This window comes from Coffea arabica, chromosome 2e (assembly GCF_036785885.1).
Source record: "Coffea arabica cultivar ET-39 chromosome 2e, Coffea Arabica ET-39 HiFi, whole genome shotgun sequence".
Taxonomy (NCBI): domain Eukaryota; kingdom Viridiplantae; phylum Streptophyta; class Magnoliopsida; order Gentianales; family Rubiaceae; genus Coffea; species Coffea arabica.
Window position 1 is genome coordinate 8,554,862 of NC_092313.1, and position 19,166 is coordinate 8,574,027.

The 19,166-nt window shown below is 37.9% G+C and overlaps 3 protein-coding genes and 2 pseudogenes across 3 annotated transcripts; 1 reads left to right on the forward strand and 4 right to left on the reverse strand.

The window, feature by feature from the left end:
• Positions 1–755: 755 nt before the first annotated feature.
• LOC140037183 (UDP-glucosyltransferase 29-like) lies at positions 756–2,634 on the forward strand (annotated as a pseudogene).
• Positions 2,635–2,906: 272 nt separating this feature from the next.
• Positions 2,907–4,286, reverse strand: LOC113728503 (UDP-glucosyltransferase 29-like). The gene has a single exon (XM_027252904.1). The coding sequence runs from the start codon at positions 4,284–4,286 to the stop codon at positions 2,907–2,909; it is 1,380 nt and encodes a 459-aa protein (XP_027108705.1).
• A 4,052-nt stretch (positions 4,287–8,338) lies between these two features.
• Positions 8,339–10,250, reverse strand: LOC113730701 (beta-D-glucosyl crocetin beta-1,6-glucosyltransferase-like; annotated as a pseudogene).
• A 623-nt stretch (positions 10,251–10,873) lies between these two features.
• LOC113728504 (beta-D-glucosyl crocetin beta-1,6-glucosyltransferase-like) lies at positions 10,874–12,188 on the reverse strand. Its single transcript, XM_027252905.2, has 2 exons — positions 11,588–12,188; positions 10,874–11,532 (listed from the first exon to the last, which is right to left on the reverse strand). Exons 1-2 carry the CDS (start codon positions 12,186–12,188, stop codon positions 10,874–10,876), a joined length of 1,260 nt encoding a protein of 419 aa, XP_027108706.1.
• Positions 12,189–14,205: 2,017 nt separating this feature from the next.
• LOC113731482 (UDP-glucosyltransferase 29-like) lies at positions 14,206–15,951 on the reverse strand. The gene has a single exon (XM_027256781.2). The coding sequence runs from the start codon at positions 15,703–15,705 to the stop codon at positions 14,365–14,367; it is 1,341 nt and encodes a 446-aa protein (XP_027112582.1). The 5' UTR covers positions 15,706–15,951; the 3' UTR covers positions 14,206–14,364.
• Positions 15,952–19,166: the final 3,215 nt, after the last annotated feature.

Below are 19,166 nucleotides of genomic sequence, written 5' to 3' on the forward strand. Positions count from 1 at the left end.
TAAAGATAAGCTAGTATTAATGGCAATCTTTAATTGCTACTCCATTTTTATCGGGAAGATCTTTAGGTGACTGCTCTTGACAAAATTTTTCACATTTTGCTAGGATATCTAGTCCAAACTGATAGGATATGGTTAATTGGTTTTCATTACAAAGCTAAAATTTATTTTTCTATGGTACAAGAGTTCAGTTCATTATTCGTCAACCTATTTATGATTCTCTTCAAGAATATTTACGAGTCCATTTTTGTTTCGAGGGTTTTATCTGCTGGATTCAGTTTCAATTGATGGGAAATGGAAGCCTTAGCCAACTCCACTGATTTCCAACTAGTTCTCAGATGGAAGCTCAGATTTTTTATCTACTCTAAATGGTGATCATATCCGAATTCATATCAACATACTCGTAACATTTGAATAACTGAGAGCATACAAATGAGAATTTTCTGGAGCGTATGCATACACAAATGTAGATTAACCTTCCCACGTACACTATTGCATCAAAATTTTATATTTATATACTTGAATCCAAAATTTGTAGATTCTTGTACGTAGAGTACATGTAAATTTTATAGTGCAAACTTTCGTTTTCTCTCTTTGCAGTATCAGCACTTGCGTATAGCTCTTGTTAAACTCCATTTACACAAGTATTCATCTCTAAAAATAAACAAAAATCAACAAATTGTTTTTTTTTACCTCACATCTCTCACATTGATGAATCGTTATAATTGAAGCAATTTTCGGAAGCCATTGACCAGCAGCATCATCAGCAATTTCTCGCATGAGCCAAGGTTACGATGCCACATTAGTTTATGCCGATCAAAATAATCTGTAAATCTGTTAGATTTTCTCCATTTGCAGTTCCAGTAAAAAATAATCCTACAAAGGGCAAGGGGACAGGACTAAAACCTACCACTACATATAGCACAACCAAAAACTATGACAAAGAAGAGAGTATTAGCTTAAGTTTGTTGGAAAATTCTACTTGTGTGCTCGACTGAAACAGAAGAGAATCATTGAATATGAATCACAAAAATATCAAGATCCTGATGTTTCCATGGCTAGCTCATGGTCACATATCTCCCTTCTTGGAGCTAGCGACGAACTTAGCAAAAAGAAACTTTAGTGTCCAATTTTGTTCCAACCCGACAAATTTGAGCTCCATCAAGAAAAAACTTGCTGTTGATGGAAGTGAAAAATTTTCACAATCTATGCAACTGGTAGAATTCCATCTCCCAAACTTGCCCGAACTTCCACCCCATTACTACACAACCAAAAGCTTTCCTCCCCGTCTCATGCCCACATTGGAAAAGGCCTTTGAGATGGCAGAGCCGGACTTCTCTAACCACCTGAAACAACTGAAGCCAGATTCAGTCATAAATGATATCATCCAACCATGGGTTCCAGAAACTGCTTTGCAGCATAACATTCCAGCAGTTGAGTTCGTAAGCACAGGTGGAGCAATGACTTCTTCCATGTTTCATGCAATAAAAAAATCCAGGTGCAGATTTCCCTTTGCCAGAAATTTATGTTCATGATTATGAGAAATCCCAGATTGCTCATTTGATGGAATCAGCTTTGGACCCGGAGAAAGACAAAGACCGTCCGATTGAATGCTTGGAAAGGTCTTGTGACATCATTTTGATCAACAATTAAAGAACTTGAAGGGAAGTATTTTGATTATCTTTCTGTTTCTGATTTACTGGAGAAAAAGATTGTACCTGTTGGATCGCTTGTAGAAGATATTGTTGTTGAAGACCATCAGGAGATCAATACAAATACTGGTAGTACCTTAGATTGGCTCAATCAGAGAGACAAATATTCGACTGTTTTTGTTTGTCTTGGAAGTGAGTTGTTTTTGTCCAAAGAGGGAATGGAAGAGGTAGCCATTGGTTTGGAGCCGAGTGATGTTAATTTTATTTGGGTGGTTAGGCTTCCAAAAGGAGAGGAAATAAGGGTTGAAGAAGTATTGCCTGAAGGTTTTCTTGAAAGGGTTGGAGAGAACGGAATGGTGGTGTGAGGATGGGCTCCTCAGGCAAAGATTTTAAAGCATGAAAATATTGGCGGTTTTGTTAGTCATTGTGGATGGAGTTCTGTGATGGAGGCTATGAAGTCTGGTGTTCCAATTATAGCTGTACCATTGGTAAATGATCAGCCTGTAAATGCTAGAGTGTTGGAGAATGTTGGTGCAGGGTTGGAGGTTGTGAAAGATGAGTATGGCAGAATTCAAAGAGAAAAGTTGGCAGAAGCAATTAAACATGTCATGGGAGAGGAAACTGGAGAAACTCTGAGGAGGAAAGCAAGATCACTGAGTCAGAAAATAAGAAGCAAAGGTGAGGAAGAAATTGATGGGGTTGTAGAGGAGTTGGCGAAGGCTTGCAATAAATGAAAGAAATAAAGAAGCCTGGTAACTTAAACTTGGCTTCCAGACTTCCCCGTTGATCTCAATCCGTGTAAGATGGCTCAAAATCTAGCAGCCAGTATGCACCAGCCTAAGAAAAATTGCAGTATCATATTAAAGTAATGACTAGGAAATTTTAGTTAGAGACTGACTTAATTATTTATAATTAGATAGTCTAGCATTGCATTTTGTACTCAGTTCGTATCTCAAATTTCTGTTAGAGATGGAAATTGTGGTAATAGTTCCAATTTCAATTCTAATTTTGAGATTCAGCGCAGAGGAAAATATGATCAAATTTTTAGAGGAGGGAAAGACAGTAGTGATTCAAGAAGGGGAAATTAACTAGTTATTTATACTATTACGGAAATACTAGTAAAACTTTTTGAGTAATAATCCATCAACTAATATCTCAAATTAGCCACTAAAAACTTCTTGAAAGCAAAACTTGGGAACCTCATATATACTACTACAAGGCCCCCATAACAACCAAAACGAATAAACTCTCGATCAATCAGAAGTTTTTTACGTCCTTCATCTTTTTCTCGAGACAAAGCTGGACCAATTCATCCACCACTACATCAATCTCTTCGTCTCCTTTCACTTCAATCTTGTTTGACAGACTTCGAGCGCGTTCCCTTACAAGTTGGCCAATTTCTTCATGCATCACTTGTTTGATGACTGCAGCAACTTTCTCTCGCCCAAGAGTTCCATCATCCTCTCTCAGAACCTCCACACCAGCACCAACCTCTTCGATCAGCCTAGCATTGACTGGTTGGTCGAGGTGCATGGGAATGGCTACAATTGGGACGCCAGATTTCATACTCTCCATGACTGAATTCCACCCACAATGGCTCACAAATCCACCAACACTAGAATGGCCCAAAATTTTTGCCTGTGGTACCCATCCATCCACAACCATTCCCCTCTCTCCTACCCTGGCCAGAAACCCTTTTGGCAACGCTTCCTCAAGTTGAAGATTCTCTCCTTTTGGATACCTAATAGCCCATATAAAGTTAACGTTGCTAAGCTCGAGCCCGTGAGCTATTTCTTCCCTGTCTTCCTTGGACAGAAAATACTCAGTTCCAAAGCAAACAAAAACTGTTGATTTCTTTTCTTTTTTGTCAAGCCATTCCATGATCTCCAAATTATCATCACTATTACCATGGGTACTACTAGGGTCCTGAACAAGTGGACCAACCGGTACTACTTTCTTGCCAGATAACAGGGAAAGATAATCAATATATTTACCCTCAATCTCCTTGAAACTCTTGATCAAAATAATTTTGGAAGAGAGTTGGAGGCTTTGGACAACACGATTTATCTCTTTAGAACGAAATTTGACATCATCGTGCAACTTGTTGGCAAGAATAGCCTCAAGATCTCCGTGGAAAATATTCGAGAAGGGAAACTTGGTACCTGGATTGTTCTTGAGGACATGCAACATGAAGGAAGTCATCGTTGTACTACTGCTAATGAACTCAACAGCAGGGATATTAAGGGCTGATGCAGCCGTTGGTGCCCATGGCTGGAGCATATCATATACGAGCAAATCAGGCTCTATGGCTTCCAAAATCTTGATGAAGTTAGGACTTGCCATGTCAAAGGCCTGTTTTAGAGTGGCCATGAGATGGCTTGGAAGACCATTGGTTGTGTGGTACTCAGGAGGAAGGCCTGGCAAAGTTGGAAGATGGAGTTCTACTAGTTGAATTGACGCAGAAAAATTTTCAGCAAGTTTTGGCTTGATTGAAACCAGGCATGCTGGCGTAGAGCACAAGTAAACCTTGAAGTTTCTCTGGCTAAGCTTTTTGGCTAGTTCTAGGAAAGGGGAGATGTGTCCATGTGCCAACCATGGGAACATGAGAACACTGAAGGAGTCTTGGTGATATTCCATGATTCGGCTAGCTGTAGAACAATAACAGGAGAAGCTTAGTTGATTTCTTCCCGAGGGTTTTCTTGCTGCAGTGGAGAAAGTAATTTCGGTGCTTCGAAGGAGAGGGAAGGGACATATTTATCAAGGCTTTGGGCATTGCATAAATGGAAGTTTCTTCATTGATGGTAGATTTTTAATTATAGGAATAGAAATATTTTGTGTAATTTTCAGAATCAGAATGTTAATGGCAATACAGTCATGAATATGTCAAGTTTCCTTCCACGCGATAGATACTAAATTCTCCCCCTATTTGTGCAAACATATGCTGAAATTGAAGAAGGTTTTGAAGAGGCCGTTACTGAGATGGAAGAGAGACTAGAGGCTGTTTTCTTTCGAAAGAAGAAATTACCATTGAAGATCTTTGGAACGTGCATGGAAGCGCCAATCTTTTCGGTTGCATTGATTTTATTTTCCATTTTGATTCTTGGTAGTTATACAGACGTTGGAATCTTTTTGCTAATGGTAATTTTCAATATGTTACACGTGGCATGAAAGTTAGGGTTTCTTTGTAGGGTAAAAAAGGCAAAAACTGTGTTAAAAATTTGATTAGCACAACCAATAATAACCAAGTACGTTTGTCGTACAAACCGGTGTTGTGAAAAAAGAGTTTTGTCCGGAATCAATTATTATTTAACAAGATCGATCGTCATTGACTAATAAAAATACTTCAGTGGCAAGGGAAGGAGCGTGGGGAGGAGTGGGAATATATATATATATATAAATGGAGTTCTTATTTGTCCAATTGATGATATTTCATTGGTCAAAAAACTAACTACTAAACTTGTCCAGTTTTTGGTTCATATCCTGATAAAATTTGCCGTGACTATTGTCATTAATTTGGAGATCAGCCCTTTTAATATATAGAACAGTAAGCCCTTTTGCTTTTTTTTCTTTTGGAGCTTAATAGAGGACATGTTTTTAAGTAGCCATGTTTAGTTTAGGAGAGGAAGTAATAATGATATATCCGAATAAATCATTTCAAATACAAAATATAATTCTTATGAAATAGAAAAAAAAAAAAAAAACTTCCTCAAGTTTGGGAGCTTTCTAGAAGACTTACATTTCATTTATGAATGTAGAGGCAGCTATCTTGATTATGAATGAAGAAGCATGCATTGAATTTGTGAAGCAGACTTGCAAAATTGTAACAGCTAGAGCGTCTATTGGTTCTCTAAAAAGTTAGAGCAATCTTACGGAAAATTGATGAAATCTTACAGAGTATTTAGGAAACTTAATTTCTGTTACAGGATATTGATGTGCATTGATTAATCAAATCTTGCACTTTTGGAACTGTCAACTTTGGAAATCTTAAAAACTATGCTGTTGCAAGTACTATTGGTAACCAACTACTTTTTTTTTTTAATAGTTGGTCACCAAAAGAGTTTTAAAATTCTACTTAGGTGTAGGTCAAGGGATCAAATCTCCTTACTTATATTCTAAAAATCCCCTCTGAATTATCCTTGGATCTCTTCAGATTCTCACTAGCTGCCAATCTTTTCATTTTCTTATTCATATCTTTCGTTTTCTCCCTCGTTACTTTCCTTGCATCTCGCGAAATACCGCATCTTCCTTAATCACTTCTGCCATCTCTGGCCCTTTGAAATTTTGATTTTTCATCTCTCATAAGTAACTTCTGCAGCAACTCCAGTATCCACCATCAACCTAGCATCGGATCCTTGAACAATTCTCCCTCCATCCTTCACTCTCTCAAGAAATCAATCCCTCAGGTAAAATCATATTAATTCCACTTGATAGTTCCTATCCTTTTGGAAACTTTAGGACCCAAATAAAGTTAGCATTACTAAGCTCCAATCCTAAAGCAATCTCTTGATCTCTTCCTTATGCAAAACACATTCACTGCCAAAAGAAACAAAAACAGTTGAACGTGCATTTTTTTTTTGGGGTAGTTGATAGAAGTAGCGAAATGATCCAGAGATATACATACATATATATATATATATGGGACAGAATTTATGATAAGACTTGCATTGAAAATGCTAAAATTTAACCGATGGAATGTTGGGAGAAGGTATTATTCCGATAGTAGTTAACGCAAAATTGCACATCACCAAATCAGGCTTTAGAGCCTGTATATATAACGCTGTCCATTTGAGGTTGGGACAATTTAAGGGCCTTCATGAGGATAGTAAAAGAGATGACGTAGTCGGGTTCGAAACCCATAGGAATGGAAAAAATGACGTTGGGAGAGTTACCCCCTATGGGACCTGACCCGGCTCGAACAGGATTAGTCGCAGACCGTAAAACGGATGCGGACACCTGTGGATTATACCAAAAAAAAAAAAGAGATGACGTAGTAAAAAGGTTGTGTGTGATTGGTAAGGTGGCAATTCAGCCAAGTTTCGCTGATGAATTCCACCAATTTAATAGATTGAGAGTTCTAGTTTGTCGATGAATTGATGATTCGACTAGTTCTAGGAGTTTTAGTTTAAAATTTTCGTTCTTTTTATTTTTACTGATCAATTAGTTAGCAAGTGAGTTATTAGTTCTTAAATTTGTTATTTAAAACTAGCTACTATTTTACATTTTTATTTTGAAACTTAATTTAGTGGACACATACATGACTAGACGTTGCTAAATTCTATCGGTAATTGAAAAAAATTCTCCAAATGTCCTGAATCTGTTTTAAATTGGATCAAATTTGTTCTTATCAAAACTTTAGTGACTAAACATTGAGATCCATATTTACTTTTGTCAAGACTTTGAGGAGAAAAATCATGCAGGGACTAAACAACGCATTTTACTTATAATAAAAGATTTTTTTAAAAAAAATGGTATGACAATATGGCACGTTCATCAAAGTATTTGTTTATTATGAGTAATGGACAAATAACGGAATCGAGTCCACAACGTCCAGGTAAAAGGAAGAGTCGCAAATTGCTGCCGCATACGTTTCTGGGTGAAGGCGACAGAGTAGGGCGACATCGCTTTCACTTTTCAGATGAAGGTGGAATTTCCTAGACGAAGACCGTCGGCAAATTCTATAAGCCCCGTATACTGGTACAATCAAGAATTTGACAAAAAAACTATTCAAATTTATGGCAAGCAGAAATAGGGAAAATAGAAGGTGCACATTTTGGACCGATTTCTTCAAAGTACTACTTTCTTCTCGTGCTTTATTATGTCATGCTTTTCTTTTGAAAATTTCATAAACATTTGAAACTACACTAGTGGAATGGCGTTTTTTTTCCACCCTTCGTGACACCATGTCATCACTAAGTGTTTCAAAGATAGTCTATGTTTTTTGGGAAGAAAGGAAAGTAGAATAATGGCATATCTTCTTTTCCTTGTAATAATGTCAACGTCAAGTATAAGATATTGATCTGACTACAAATTAAGAGTTCAAATCTCTAAACCTATGATAAAATTTAAAAAGTGTGCAGTAGTGCACTCATTTAGTTTAGAGGTAGTGTTAGTTTACTCTTCTAATCCCATTGACTTAGTTGAATCCTTTTGAACGTAAATTAAAATAGGAATAGGAGTAGGATTTGATCGATTGACCGAAAAACAAATGTAATAACGTGGATGTTACTTGGATGAAGTCTCCTCTTAGTGGGAGCTTTCGGAGACCGAATGCCATATCTACCCTTAGTACCGACTTCCTATCAACAACTTCCAATTAAGTTACTCTAAAATTTTTTTTTTTTTTTGAAGACGAAACAAAAAGGAAAAAAAGGATTTGTCATTTTTCTTGTCCTGGGAGGTGCGAGAGAGTTGATGTTCCGCGCTTTGAATATAGAGTATCACTAAAATATTGAGATCAGTAGAACTCAAATTAATAACCAGAGACGCAGTAGCTATAGTACAAGAATTTGAAGCCAATCACGTGCATTTGTCACAAAAGATGAAACTGTATGGGCTAGCAAACAAATGTAGTACTATTACTTCCCAGAGTTAGTAAATGATCGATGGTTACAATTCCCAACTTTAAACTTATCCCACGCCCCAAGAAAAATGAAAAATGAAAAGGGAGAGAAAGGAACAAACTCTAAAAATTCCATAGAGCAGTATTTTTTATTTCATATTTTGGAATTCATAGAGCAGTTCAAATATTTCCAGAAAAGTACTAGTAAAATCAATTCGAAGACTGACTATTTTCCTTCACAAGCTGAGTTAGCAATTCCGCAACTTCATCCAACTCCTGTTTCTCCTTCAATTTTATTTTCTGGAAGCATTTTCCCTCTCACATTTTCACCCATCTTCTCCGCCACCACATCTTTGATTACTCTTGCTATCTCCTTTCTATCAAACTTGCCATTCTCATCTCTCACAACTTCCATGCCTGCACCAATTTCCACCACCAACCTGGCATTGAGTGGCTGGTCAAGCTGTACGGGCATGGCTATAATTGGAACACCAAACTCTATACTTTCCACAACCGAATTCCAACCACAGTGACAAACAAAACCTGCTGTACCTGGATGTGCCAATACTTTTGCCTGTGGTGCCCATCCTTCCACAATTCTTCCCCTATCTCCCACCCTCTCCAAGAACCCCTCAGGAAGAGCCTCTTCAGGCCCTGTTTTGTGACCCAGAGGAAATCTTACAACCCATATGAAATTGACATCGCTAAGCTCCAACCCGTATGCTATCTCTTCCATCTCTTCTTTAGTCAAGAAATACTCGGTCCCAAACGAAACAAAAACAGTGGACCGCTCGCTCTTTGTCCCAAGCCATTGGATTAACTCGTCGTTGTTATCGCCTTGATCATCCTTAATAGGTTCTTCTAACAGGGTACCTACAGGCAACATCTTCAGCTTCGTAAGATCAAACAGATAATCTATATATTTCCCTTCTATTGCTCTCGAGCTTTTTGTGAGGAAGATGCGGTCACAATCTCGGTTTGGCCTTTCCGCCGCAGGATCACTTTCTTCATAATCAGCTCTTGCCTCTTGGGCTGTTATCCGAAACTTGGTCCACTCGGGATCGGACAGATAGATGGCTGGAAAAGGGAATTCAAGGTCCGGTTTCATAAACGAATGGGAGAAGTATGCCATCATGGACACAGTTGAAGTTAAAAATTTAACTGCTGGAATGTTATGGGCTGCAGTCAATGCACCGGTCCACGTCTGGGTGACATCGTAGATCACCAAATCAGGCTTCAGAGTCTTCAAGATACTGGACAGTTCCGGTTTGGCTCTGTTCAGGGCTCTTTTCAGGGTGGACATGAGATGGGGTGGGAGACCATTGGTGGTGTGGTAGTGAGAAGGGAGTTCAGGAGTGTCTGGAAGATGAAGTTCCACTGGTTTAATAGTGGCAGAGTGTTTTCCGGTGATCTTTTGCTTGATGAATCCAAGATTGATAGGAGTTGAACAGATGTATATGGCAAATCCTCTATCCGTTAGCCTCTTGGCTAGTTCCAGGCTGGGAGATATATGGCCATAAGCCAGCCATGGAAACATGAGAACCTTGACCTGAGAAGTAACAGCAACTGGTTCTGTGCCCATAAATCCTCTGTTTTCTGTAAGTGCTTTGTGTCTTGGCGTTGAGTGCTTTGGTTTTTGGGAGGGGAAAATGGAAGTGGGGGATGGGCAAAGGTTTTAGTCTTGAAAGGGAATTTTAAACGATATCTAGAAAGACAGGGGTCTGAATTTTCTAACCGAGTTTGCTGTTATCTGTCAAATACTCATATGCTTGACCTTCGACCTTGCTAATTGAAAGATCCATTGGTCGGCAGCAAGAATTAACAAATTATGAATAAATCCACCTACACCAGGACGAAATGAGATTTGAACAAAATTAATCACCTTTGCCCTGTATATTTGGGACTTGCAGTTCACGTGGACTCCTGGCGTATAGCAAAGAAAACTGTTCTTTTGCAACTGAAAAGGCCATGTGGAGATTTTTCCTAAGAATTTCATTAATTTGGACTGTATGAGTAGATTACAAACAAATTCATAGACGAAAAACCATAAACATGGGCACCCTATCAATATTTTATAGTACTATATGGAAGACAAAAAAAGCACATTGGTCAAGTTGGGTACGTGGGAGTTGCCGGAATCACGGTGCAGGGTCTAGTTTTCCACGAAACGACTTGAAACAATGATTGGTACCAGGAATTCATTCAACCATGCCGTCTGATTTTGTTGTTTGATGGAAATACCGACCGGCACATAACAGCCAGGGGACTGCTGTTTTGGTCATTGTCTTGAGACTTTCTTATAATCCCAAATAAAAAATGTCACAATTAGCAAACCATATCCAATAATACCAATTGTATTCCGTCCCTTCTAAACCAATTAGTATATGGTTTTTCTCTTCAATTGAATGCTGCAATTTTCTTTTGCTCTTACGATTATTACACGTTAGTAATTTGAATCTTCACAACACTACAATATTTCATTGCCTTTCCTGTCTAAGCTCGGAATTATATGCTGATTCATTGGATTGAAAGATTACATTATTAGAGTAGTAGAGACACTATCAATATCTCTAAACCCTCATTTATTTTAGCGCATACCACATATCTCGATTACTCAATAAACCCCTGAACACCAGCTGAGGAACGCCTTCGGAGAAGTCCAGTTTTAAGTCCCAAGTCCTCCTGCAATATTGGGATCTTGACCTGAGTTTTTCTTAGAAAGTTGGGCGATCAATGTTAAAAGTTCATCCAGATTGTCTTCTTCACTTGATTTGATCTTCTTCCTCAAATCTTTCATTTTCTGCCTCATGGTTTCCCCTGCACCCCCAATTACCACATGGTTGATCATTTTTGCTATCTCTGCCCCCTTGAGTCTACCATTTTCATCTCTCATGACTTCCACAGCCACACCATTTTCCACCAACACCCTTCCATTAAGGGGCTGTTCCAAATTCATAGGCATTGCTATTATCGGAACACCAAATTCTATGCCTTCGGATAAAGATATCCAACCACAGTGGGATAAAAATCCACCAATGCTCGAATGGCCAAGAATCATTGCCTGCGGCGCCCATCCTTGAACAATTCTCCCTCTACCTCTCACTCTCTCAAGAAATCCCGTTGGTAGAATCTCTTCAAGTCTACTTTCGTCACCGTCTGGAGATCTTAAAGCCCAGATGAAATTTACATTGCTCAGCTCCAATCCGTGAGCAATCTCTTTGATCTCTTCCTCACTTGGGAAATACATAGTGCCAAAGGAAGTAAACACAGTTGAATTTACATCCTTCTGTCCAAGCCAATTCATGAGCTCGATATCCTCCTCACCTAATTCAGCAGCAGCAATAGGACCAGTGGGAATTAGTCTTCATGTTGGTCAAACCAGCAATGTGGTCCAAGGATTTCCCTTCCATCGCTCTACTAGTATTAACCAGCATAGGAAAGGAGCAAACTTCACCAGCAACCGGAGTTTTATCTCCAGTGGCAGCAAGAAGTTTGTGAAACTCAAAATCCCAAAAATAAATGGCTGGAAAGGGATATTCTGAGCAGGAGTTGACTAACAAATGAAGTGTGTATGACAAGAAGGCTGCGCTCGTAATTTGGAACCAAACCGATGGAAAAGTGCTTAAAGGAGTTACTGAAAGCCAAGATAGTATTGTATCGTAGATCACCAAGTCTAGCTTCAGAGATTTTATGATGTTGTGTATCTCAGAGTTGGACAATTTCAGGGCTTCGAAGAGGACTGGTTGGAGATGAGCTGGGAGGCCATTGGTTGTGTGGTAGTGAGGAGGAAGTTCACGCAATTCTGGAAGATGAAACTCCACGAGTCGAATGGATTGAGAGTAGTTGCCCTTGATTTCCTTGGAAATGGAACTTAAATTGATGGCTGTAGAACAAAGACAGATGTGAATTCCTCTATCGGTGAGTTTCCTGGCTAGCTCCAGGAATGGAGATATGTGACCATGCGCCAAAAACGGTAACATGAGAACCCTTTGAGAAGTGCTACTGACTTATTCTGTACTACTAGCTTGCAATTGCATGGCCGTAGTTTGCATGGAAAGCTTGTCTCTGTAATTTGGCTTAATTAGTTCCCTTTTGTCTATATGGAGAAAAATCTTCATGTAATTCTCAACAAAGCTGATACCTATATATACATGGTAAGAAGGCAATGCTCGATTGAGCACATCGAGCAATCGAACTCCTATTTTTCTGCTCGAGCTCTAATAGAATACATAAATGAGTAGCTCAAACTCGACTCAAGTTCGATCAACAGAAAACTCGAGTCCAGTAGTTGATCCAACTACCTGTGAGTTCAAGTCGAGGAGCTTGATTCTCTTGCACCCTACTTGTGACTTTCTCAACTACAAAAAAAACTGGGGTAAAATATAGAAAAATCTCTTGAGGTTAAGTGAATATACAGAAAAATCTCCTATAATTTCAAAACATACACTCCAGTACCTCATGGTTTGAACTAATTTATAAATGCAATAAAAATCGTCTGAATTAATGGGTTTGAAATACACACGGTTCTTTTATGAATATTTGTACTACAAACAAATAAATTTTTAGTTGATATACCTATTACACCTTTAGAGTTATAATACAGAAAAGCCTCTTGTGACTAAGCAAACCTATAGAAAAAGTCCTTTACAATTTCAAATCATGCAATCCAGTACCTCATGGTTTGAACTAATGTGAAATCGACAGAAATCATTTAAATTAACGAGTTTGAGGTTGCTTGACATTGAAAATAATTTTTTAATTCAAATTTTTAGCTGATATACCGATTAAACCCCTTAGAACTCATAAAATTTCAAAAAAAATAACCCAAAACTCCCAAATACAACTCATCTTATTTCTATACATAAAATAAATAAATAAATACTTTCAAATATAACTTACCTTATTCCTATGCACAAAATAAATAAATAAAAGTAACATATAACCCTAGGGGGCTTTTCCATGTGTTGGCTTAACTATAGGGAATTTTTCCGTAAGTTTGCTTAATAGGATGGTTGTTAGAAGGTTTTTTATTGCTTATATGTATTAGGGTAATTGTGTTATTTCATATGTTTTCGATAGTTTTGATGATTTTTGTTGCGGTTTAAATTAGTTCAAACAGTGAGAAATCAAAATATATGATTTGAAACTATAAGAGACTTTTTCGTAAATTAGCTTAATCATAGGGGATTTTTTTGCACTTTACCCAAAAAACTGATGTATCTTTCTTACATGGATGAAGGGCCTCACAATTGCAGAGTTCAATGGATTGCCTGCATCTGTGCCATAGTAGCTCAAGCCTGCTATTTGAGTTATTCGATTCATTATACTTATAATTCATTTTTTTTTTGGGTTATTCAATTTATTTAGCTGGATACTTGTTAACACATCTAAAAGTCACATAATTACACATATTACAATTATTATTCTCTCTTATATTTATTTACTTTCTCTAATTAATCTTACATTTTAAAAAATATGACACATAAAATATATCTTAACATGAGACGGACCCTATTTTTTATTTATGTACCACATTAGCACGGCTATTTTGAGCCATTAATTTTAAATTGTAACTAGACTTGCTTAACGTAAAGCCTCACGATTTCCTGCCACCGGTCATGCAGAGGTGAATGTTGACAAATCATAAGAGACGTCGAATGAGTCAAGAACTACGGACGCTAAAACAGGCAATAGAAGTACCAAGTCATGGATTAGGACATTGTGTATGCCCATGATCCTCACCTTTTTTTTTTTTTTTTGGGTTTGAAGGAGAATCAAAGCTTGACAAAGAAAAGGGGGAAAACAGGAGTGCATGAAATGAAAGTCAGAACAAAGAATTTCATGCTTACTTCGATGGTATCTCTAGCTTCTAGTTGACTCAGGGTTTGAGAATATTATGGTTTCACTTAGTCTAGTACTCCTTTTGTAATGGAGCAGATTAAATGATGGATTTTCCAAGAAATGTATGTGCTCGAAACCTTCTCTAAGAGATGAAAATAGTGAAGAGCTCATTGGAAATATAGCATAGTGAACGTGAACGATATGGTCATACAATCAATCAACCAAATTACTTATAAAATGGAGACTAATTAGAATAACATCCAGCAAATTAACGAACAAATCATCTTCCTTAACCCGGAAGAACAATCAAAAGATTTAACAGCACCCGTTATTCTTTTGGCAAAGTTGTACTACCTCCTCGACAAGGTTATCAATCTCTTCCTTGTCACCTCTCATTCCCATTTGTTCACTCAATTCCTTAGCTTTCCTCCTCACATTTTTTCCACTTTCCTCCACCAAAACCTTTCTGATCACTTTGGCAATCTCCTCACTTTGAAGATTTCCCTTCTCGTCTCGCAAGGGTTCCAATCCCACTCCGACTGCTTCAATCAATCTAGCATTCAAAGGTTGGTCAATATGCATAGGCAGAGCTATCATTGGAACACCAAATTTCATACTCTCCATCATAGAACTCCATCCACAATGGCTCAAAAAAGCACCAGTATTCGCATGCTTCAAAATTCTTGCCTGAGGAGCCCATCCATCCACAAATTTTCCTCTATCTCCCACTCTCTCAAGAAACCCTTCGGGTAATGCTTTTTCCACAGTTATTTTCCCTCCGAAAGGGAACCTAATAACCCATATAAAGTTAACATTGCTGAGCTCAAGACCACGAGCAATTTCGCTTCTTTCGTCCTCAGTCAAGAAATACTCACTGCCAAAAGAGACAAACACCACTGAAGCGTTTTCCTTTTGGTCAAGCCAATTAATGATTTCCATTTCCTCATCTTGAATGTCACCAAGACTGATGTCTTGGACAAGAGGGCCAACGGGGACCACCTTTTTACCAGATGCAACAGAGAGAAAATCCATGAATCTTTCTTCAATTTCTTTGAATGACTTAACCAACAAAATCTTACACGACAGGTCCAGACCTTGTAGGAATCTTTGTCCATCACTAACATCATTAACTCGAGCGTCCCTTGACCGAACCTTGACTATCTCATAGTCCCGGATATAAATTTCTGGGTAGGGGAGTTCTTTTCCTGGATATTTGATCATGTATAGACCGAAAGCAGTCATTGATGCTCCAAACGGGAGAAATTGAACAGCTGGGATATTTTGAGAAGAAGCAATTTCTGCTGCCCAAGGCTGATTGAAGTCGTACATAACCAAGTCAGGATGCAGAGTGGTGAGGATATTAGAAAAGTTGGGAGCTGACATTTCATAGGCTGTTTTGAGGGTGGTCATGAGATGGGGTGGGAGGCCATTGGTGGTGTGGTAATGAGGAGGAAGGTCAGGCAAGCATGGAAGTTGTAACTCAACTGGTTCTATAGAATCGGAATATTTTCCAGTAATTTGGTTCTTGATGGAGCTGAGATTCACAGTGGTGGAACACAAGTAGATGTGGAAGTTTTTCTTTGCTAGTCTCTTGGCTAGCTCTAAGAAAGGGGACATGTGACCATGAGCTAACCATGGCAACATTAGTATCTTCATTCTGCTTAATTTGCTTGTTTTTTCAGTTGCATAGATTGGTGGTAATAACAAAGATGTTGAAGGTTGGCACCAAGGACTACAAAGACAAAGATGATGCGTAGATTTATGTGTTTTTAGTTAATTTATACAAAAGTCGGTTCTTCCGGCCTGGACTGATCCAATCCACCGATTGTATTCGTTGCAGTTGCATCAGCAGAACTGGTGTTCTGATGCTTACATTTTCCTAATTTCCATTTTGGGTCAAGGTGCTGCAATAAGATATTTACGTACCTCACGACTGCTAATGAAGACAATAAGACACTACTATTCTTTTTAAATAGTACATGCACAATTGGGCGGCATTATTTGTTTTTCCCCGTACGTAATCTGGGATGGATTCAGAGCTTGTAAGTTCGGGAACCACAAATTTCAGTTGCACTCGTCTTTTTGATGTAACGTACAAGTACACGACTCTGAAAGTCCAGAAGTCGCTCGGAGGAGTATATATATATATTCGAAGAAAAATAGCAAAAAGTTAAAGAGGGGTTTCAGCTTCAATTTCGATCTCTATTTCAATCATTAGTACAAGTTCGTTTATAGAAGTACTCATAAATCACCCACTGATTATACAATTTTTATATTATCCACGGACGAAATTCACACACACAATTTTTTTTTTTTCAAAAATTGATCTAAGTCTATGCCTCATTCTCCACCAGTCATATTGCATTGTGTTGTGCATACTATTATTGGCAAGCGGGCAGCTTTCTTTAACAAATTTTAGGCTCCCTCCCTCTTCCCTACCCGGTGCTCATTTGGCATGGTTGGTACTTTTTAATTATTTTTATATTTCACATACATTATATTACAAAATGCATTATAATAGTCATTCTAAATAATATTTCAAATAATCTCTATCCAAACATAGTTATTTATATTTACCATAAATACTCGAACGACCCAGAAGTCTTTCCTTTCCTTTTTTTTTTTTTTTTTTTTTGCTTTATGTCGATTATATATTTCTATCTCAACAAGTTTCGTGTTCATGCAGTTCAGGAATACTCGTTACTAGAGTCTTCGAACAAAATGACGGTGATATGTTGGCATCGACATTATTCCTAACTAACAAGCACAAAAGCACCAAAAAGGCCTAACGATTAAAAAGATCTAATCCAAGTTCTAACTTCCATTTATGTCTATGTATGCCCACTAAGATTAGGGATGGCAATGGGGCAGGGGACCCCTCCCCCGTCCCCCGCCCCGCTGCCTACAAACTTCCCCCGCCCCAGCCCCCGCCCCCGTCCCGCTTCCCCCGCAGGACTAATAAAAAATTGTTATATAATTTTATTATGGTTAAATTTTAGCAAATAATCAAGTACTAAAATATTAACACATCATCAAATTATTATTCATTGTAATTTTACAATTGAAACTTATAAAAACAATCAAATAAAAATTATTTGAATACAATCCAACGTGATGAAATAAATATAACTAAAGTAGTCAAGTTTTCACTTTTGGCACAAATACAATCACTAATTCATTATTGTGCTTGTACTTTTTTTTAAGAAAAAAATGTTATTGTATTAAGTATAATTAGGGATTTAGTATAAATGTATTAGTAAATTTAGTATAACCAATTAATAATTTACATTAGTACACATATATAATTATTAATATAATTAATAATATCAATTATATTATATATACTAATAGACATTATATAATACATATAACTAATAATATCATTATCATAAGTTTGTAACTAATTAAATTATATATTATATATATAATTATATACATATATTTTTTATATCCCCCGTTTCTAAGCGGGGGGAAAAAAATTCCCCCCGTCCCTGCCCCACCCCCCGCCCCAACCCCCTCCCCATTAGCCCCCCGCAGGGCGGGTGCTCGCGGTCACCCGCCCCCATTGCCATCCCTAACTAAGATAAAGAAAGATAATATGTCATGGACTAGAAAATTGGACATAAAGGGGAATACAACACATGGACCGTAAGTCTTATTAAGAGCTGTTAATCGAGCCGAGTATTTGACTTCCGAGCTCGATTTGAGCTTAACTCGAGCCAAGCTCGAGCTTGCTCGACTAGGGGACGAGCTTTAAAATGTGTTCGGACTCGACTCGTCAAATGGACATGTGAGCTCGAGCTCGACTCGTTTGTGACATGTGGGCTCGAACTCGACTCGTTTATCACAAACAAGTCGAGCTTGCACAAGCTCGAGCTCAAACTCGTGTAAATTAACTCTAATAAAAACCTATAATTTTCAATTTTTATACTTTTGAATTGTGAAATGACATATATAACCTTTCTTATCGAGCCTAATCGAGCTACTCGAATAACAAACGAGTCGAGCTTACTCGACTTGTTAATTAAACGAGCATATCTCAAGCTCAACCTTGACTCGTTTACCACAATTAACGAGTCGAGTTCAATCAAGTTTTCGAGCTGCTCGTTTCATTTAACAGCTCTAGTCTTATTTCATTGTTTTAATTGACGAATGGAATTCGAACAGAGCGTTTCTTAGATATTTTCACTTAGAAAGTATTTTTCAACTTTTCTTTTATTTTCTTTTAATTATGCTTATTAAAAACCGGTAATTTTTTCCTAAAATTATCCCAAAAAAGAACCATATAAACCTAGTCACGATCTTTAAATTGACATATTCTGTGCCTGGGAAAAATTCTGTATTTGGGTTCCTTATAAAATGGCTAAATTGTACGCCTAGCTTACCCCTTTGTGTGCTTTTACAGCTCACAAAGAAAGACATCTATCCACTTTTCCTTCGCTGTCTGTCGCAAAATCTAAAACCCTTGGCATCAATTGCTTATCGAGTTATATAAAAAGTTTCTTAGAAGCAAGCCCAAAATAAATACCTCATATTATGAGCATATACTCTTAAATTGAAAAAATAAGCCTTTTTTCAAATTAACCATAGTCTTAATAAAAATAAACACTCGTCACTGGATACTCATTAGACAAACCTTCTCAACTAAACTACCGAAACACGAGGTTAGGAAATTGCATTAGCGAGATGGCTCCACACCTCCACAATTAGTGGACATGGGTTGCGAACAGCTCAATAAACTTTAGCAGGCTAGAAAGCAGTGATGCACATGACATGGGTTACAAGTTTGCAACACATGCGGCCCACTAACAAGGAGTAGTCTCTAGTCAATGTAAATGGACCAGAAGAAGATGCCATGTCCATGGACAAATCCTAATTAATTCGAAATTCATGGCCGACAACATGACAGAAAAATGTGCTTGGATTAATTGCGAGGAACCATCACAACTCTAAAGTCAACGACTTGGTCTTCCCGATGAGTAATGGGCCTCTATGGAAGAGCCCATCAAATTAGAGCCGGGGCTTAGCGGCGAGACCAATTGAAGACTAAAGAGGCAAAAAATGCAACCTCAGCCCATCAGAAACTCCTACGTTTCTGCATCCAAAAATACATGTGT